Genomic DNA, 5320 nt, shown 5'->3' on the forward strand with positions numbered 1-5320 from the left:
GCTACATGCCCCACACTGGCATCCATTGTTCAACGTACCACCCAACGATCATGTCGACACAAATGCTCGAGTTGGCATACGCCGTCAATTCCGTACACTGCACGCGGTCCTCGTCGCCGCTGCCGATCGCACCGCGTCTTTACATCAAGGCCATCGACGGCGAGCTCACGTTTCCACTCTCCGAGACGCAGTTGGCGGCGCTCGCGGCGCAGTACCCGGCCGAGCCCATGCGCATTCCGTCGTCCGACATTTCCTTTGTCGGTGCAAGTGCACACGAGCTCGTGGACGGCGCGCTGCGTGCGCAGCAGCTCTCGGCACTGCATCCGTGGGGAAAATTTAGTACGTCGTTTAGCGATCTCGTCATCGACCGCCGCGGGTCTGTCCTCGCTTGGACACGCGACGTCGAGCCCGAAGATCACACGTTTGGTACAATGGTGCAGATGCTTCCGTCTACCGCGCGTGGTGGCGCGGTCACCATCACATGCGACGACGATCGATCGACCACATATGAGACGGTCGACGACTCTCTCGTGAGCTTGTACTCGGCCTGCGACGTTTCGGTGATGCCCATTGTGTCGGGCTACCGCGCTGCGCTTGTGTACCGTCTGCACCACTCTTCGTACAGGTATGAATGCGATGTCCCGGGCCTCGTCAAGTCGATGGCACCACTGCCGACACCGACAGTCGCTAGCATGCGAGCTGCCGCCGCCGATGTCGCTATATTGACCCACGTTGCTATGCCATTGTACTTGTCGAGCCACACGTCGACCTTCGAGTCGTTGACAAAGCGAGAAGAGGCCATCGTGGCGTATCTCGTCGCCACCGACGCCGTCGACGTTGCACTCGTCGGAGATGGATTGCCCAACACGTTCCACCCCGCGTGCAACGTCCCGACGGAGGTGCAAAAGGCCTGTAGTCGCTACTATGGCATGCGATGGTTCATTCCAGAGCCAATGAAAGTCGTCGAGCCGAGTTGGTCGTATGCTTCGCGCCAGGCCAAACTGCACCCCAAGCCCAAACGCGCGTACCTCGCCGTTTGGCCCAAGGCGCACCGCGTGTACTTTGTCGGTCTCGACCGTACACTTGATTTGATGGCTGCCTACACCGCGGGAACAAGCACCGACTTGCTTGGTCTGCCATCGCTTCGAGCCGTCGCGGCCGCGGTCGTTCTGCTTTGGCGCCGCGCTGTCGCGCCACCAACCAACGGCACGTCCAAGCGCTTCATGTACCGACTGTCCGTCACAAACACGTTGTGGTACCGTACGGGTTTGGTGCTTCTGCACCATCTTCGCGACAATGAGCTCACGATGTCCTTTCTCACGACCCTAACCGCCGAGCTGTTTTGGCCCAGCCCGGACGACGTGAGCTATTGGTTTGCCGACGTCGTCGACGAACTCGACTTTGGCGCGGTCGCGGCTCACGTCTTGTGCCAGATCGACGCCGGTGCCACGCGCATCGGTGACGATGCAATGTACGTGCGCTTGCTAGCGACGTTTCTCTGGAACACAGAGCTTCGTACCGCGTGGCCACACGGCGTCGAGCTCCTCCACGACGGGCTGCATCGGCTGCTCGCGCGCTGTGGCACGGCTACGATGGACCATGCGACCGAGTACCTTGTCCATGCGCTGCCCCTACTCTCGTGCATCGACGAGCAAGGCGGCGACCCCACGATCGGCCGCGTCCTCGCCTCACGGTTGCCCGCACCGGTGCTGGCGATCGTCGACAGTTTTGTGCATGTCGCAACACCGTTTCTGAGCATTGTGGCGGGCAATCCAAGCTTGTCGAAGGCCCTCCCAGTGGCGCTCTATGCATTGCGCAACACGTCGTTGTCCTTTTCGCTGCAGCCGTACATCGACTTGGCCGTCGATGTGTATCGCGCACCGCCGATCGGCTGCACCGCCGACGACGACGCGGCGCTCATGGCGCTCACCGCCGGGACGCCACCGTTTGATTGGCTGTTTGAGCGGAACGCAGCATCGTTTGAGACGCGTCATTGGGCAACTGCGCTCTCGTCGCCTAATTTGACCGTGACGGTGGACCAAGCGTCGCACGTACTGGCCGTCGCCCTGGACAGCCTACCGCGGAGCTTGCCGCTGACTGCGCTCTCGGACGAGACGAGCTTGTGCGATCGCGCGATCCTCGCGACCAGTGCTCTGCGCATCTGCTACTACTTGAAGGACTTTGCGGCGCTCGAGACCGTGCTTCAGCGCGTGTACGCACAGCAAGCCAAACACGCGTCGCCGATCACGTACATCATGGACATGCTCATGCCTCTTCATGACGCGTGCGTCGAAATGGGCTGCCATGCGCTTGCTGTCGACGTGGCCACGCGCTGCTTTCGAGAGCTAAGGGCGTACGTCAAAGCCGCCTTGCGCGGGCCGCCACTGCCACAACTCGCGTGGTGGTGCCGATGCTATACATGTGGCACATTTCTTTGCTTCATGGATAAATCGACGAGCAATCGACTTTGGCACCCGACGAGGGGCTCGACGTTCGGGCACGCGTGCGAGTACTTTCTCAAGTACGTGCGCGCTGGGCACATTGGCCGGTATCCGACGCGACGTGGCGCCCCTGTCATTTCGCACGACATGAAGCCAGAGACCGGATCACGGATGCAATTTCCGTTCGTGCTCGACTACGTAGCGTCCAAGAACCGCATCGATGCAGTACGTGACGCGCTCGAGGATTTGAACGAAACGCTCCTGTATACACCAAAGGCCCTTTAGGGGTGTTCAACACTAACTAAGCTTTATGTATACTCGTTGACATATATCGCTGATCATTGCCTGCGGCAGTATACTGTTGCGAAAGGTACCATGGATCCCTTCTTTCATGTTGCACAAGAAAGTGTGATGCATGGATCCTATTCACGCACCAGAGCGCGCCACGTCACGGGAAAGGCGGTGCAAAGGCGTTACGTGACAGTTTCACATATTTTCAGATTCGATTTATCATGGCCAGGACCGTCCAAAGCACCGAGCGGCGCGATGTAGACTTGCGACAACTGCTGCGGACGGCCACGGTCGCCCACTGTCATTGGTACAACCCACGGGCCAACCCGCGCCGCCGCAATGCAACACCGCTCGACGTTCGGGTGACCATTGCCGGCCACGACATTGTGTGGCCCATGCCACGTGACCAAGTGCAATCACTCACGGCGCTGTACCCAGGTACACCCGTACTGCTGCCATCAAACATTGTGGACTTTCGTGATGCCCCCCTCGACGATTCCATTTTGCGCGAAATCCTAGCACCACTGCAGCCGCAGCCACACGCCTGTACCTACGAGTTGGTCCATCTCGCGATCGATATCGTTGGCAATTCATCAGCAATCGTGCCGTCATCTCCACCGCCCAATACCTTTGGAACACTCGTCTATTTTTTCCCGTCTGACTGCACCGGTGGCGCGATAACCATTTCATATGGCAGTGACCAGTTGATCGTCGCTGCACCCTCGAATGGCGACTACATGGCGCTCTACAATACAGCGACTGTGTCAGTTGCGCCGATCGACGCCGGCCACCGCATCGTTGCCGTGTACCACCTCATGTACACAGAAGGAAGACCCACGCTACGATTTCGGTGGGCGCCGCCGCCAATGCCTTCGATCGACGACCTCCGTCGTGCCGTCGCACAACTGTCCGAGTCGGACATTGCATTTTCCATTCAGCTGCAGGCAGCGCAGACAGAGCCCGTCTTTAGCGCTCTTGTGGGACGAGACAAGACCATTGCGGATTGGCTCGCGTTCTCTGGCGGCTTGGACGTTGCGCTTGTCCGGAAGCACGCAGCGTCTCGACGACACGAGGCCAATGGCGCGCTTCACGCAGCGTTCCACCCGGCGTGCGAGACCACTTCGGTCTTACTGGATGCCTGCCGCGCAGTCAACGGCGTCGTTTTTCGAGACGCACCTCGGGAAACGCCACACGGCCACTGCTACTTCGTGTGTTGGCCACACTCTCGGCGGGTACACGTCCTTGGTTTCGATTCGACACTGGCGCTACTGCGGGCCAATGCAGCAGGCGATCTCGTCGAGCACCTCGGCTATGGCTCCTTGATAGAGCTCGCAACGATGGCGCTTCCATTGGCCGCCAACATGGTCCCGTCTTCGGTGTCGTCTCCGGCACCCAACCCCCTTATGCAAAGTGCACTTGCCTCGGTCCTGTGGATAATCGGTGATGTCGAGCTCATGGGCCGCTTTCTGACGCGCTCATGGTGGAGTGAAGGCCACGCTGCAGCGGCCAGCGTTGTCGCCGACATGGCCGCGCACGTGGTCCAGCGCATGGAAACATCGACGTTGCTTCACCAACTGCGCTGTCACATTGCATTCCGCGTCCGCGTCCTGGCTACGTTGGTGCGTCACCATGCGTCGTCGACATGGCTGCCCGACGTCCTCGACAGGTACTGGTCGTTCATGCAAACGGCGCTTCGCACCGCTGTCTTTCTTACAACAGCAATGTCAACGCTGGAGGCCGCGCTCGTGATTGATGCATGGTGCATGGACCGCGCTGTCAAGCCGGGGGTGCATGCCGTACTCGAGGTGCTACTGCCATCGCCACTCGTCGATAGCATCCTCTCGTATGTCTACGCCCCGCCGCTCGTCACGGCCCTTTCGCACCATAGCCAACTGCAAGCCAGCCTACCGCTCTTTTTATGGCAGCGCCAAACACCCAAATTGTCGTCGTGGCACGTGTACGTGCATACGGCCGTTTGCTACGTTGCAACGAATGGTTGCACACACGATGTAGCAATTGCCGCGCTGCTCTTGCTCACGGCGGGCACCTCGGACTTTATGGCCGTGCGACGTGCTGCCACGTCATCGAACCAGAGACTTTGCCACTTGGTTCGTGCCATGCGTGGTAATGGCCCCACACCGCTGCAAATGACTGCCTTGCGCGACGTCATTGCAGATGCCCGTCGGCGCGACGTCGAGTTTACACGTCGCACTCGTCTACTGTCTACATGAACGAACCTGCACACTCGGTTTCTCTCGTTCCGCTGGCGGCTTGCGGAACGGCGGCGGTATGACCATTAGACCGCCTACATTGCATGATGAGCATGCAGATGGTCGTGGAGGTGCATCGTTCTTGAGCGATGACAATGTTGTTTGGCAAATCAATAACGCATCGGCATAGACGCAAGCCTTTCATTGAGCCGATCGGTACATCAATGCCAGTAAAATGGCGCGACATTGGATTGGACAGCCGCTCGACGCTTGGGAAGAAGGCTAGATAGATAGATAGATAGATAGATAGATAGATAGATAGATAGATAGATAGATAGATAGATAGATAGATAGATAGATAGATAGATAGATAGATAG

At 58.8% G+C, this 5320-nt stretch overlaps 3 protein-coding genes across 3 annotated transcripts; all 3 read left to right on the top strand.

Annotated features, from left to right (window-relative positions):
• Window positions 1-50: 50 nt before the first annotated feature.
• On the top strand, window positions 51-2764 carry SDRG_02236 (hypothetical protein; the record flags this gene model as incomplete). Its single annotated transcript, XM_008607812.1, has 1 exon — window positions 51-2764. One exon carries the CDS (start codon window positions 51-53, stop codon window positions 2724-2726), a length of 2676 nt encoding a protein of 891 aa, XP_008606034.1. The 3' UTR covers window positions 2727-2764.
• A 192-nt stretch (window positions 2765-2956) lies between these two features.
• On the top strand, window positions 2957-3576 carry SDRG_02237 (hypothetical protein; the record flags this gene model as incomplete). The annotated part of the gene is made up of 1 exon (XM_008607813.1): window positions 2957-3576. A coding segment is annotated over one exon (618 nt), but the record flags the coding sequence as incomplete, so codon positions are not given.
• Window positions 3577-4069: 493 nt separating this feature from the next.
• Window positions 4070-5150, top strand: SDRG_02238 (hypothetical protein; the record flags this gene model as incomplete). The annotated part of the gene is made up of 2 exons (XM_008607814.1): window positions 4070-4795; window positions 5133-5150. The coding sequence occupies 2 exons, from the start codon at window positions 4070-4072 to the stop codon at window positions 5148-5150; spliced, it is 744 nt and encodes a 247-aa protein (XP_008606036.1).
• Window positions 5151-5320: the final 170 nt, after the last annotated feature.

Source organism: Saprolegnia diclina, assembly GCF_000281045.1.
Source record: "Saprolegnia diclina VS20 unplaced genomic scaffold supercont1.5, whole genome shotgun sequence".
Classification (NCBI taxonomy): domain Eukaryota; phylum Oomycota; class Saprolegniomycetes; order Saprolegniales; family Saprolegniaceae; genus Saprolegnia; species Saprolegnia diclina.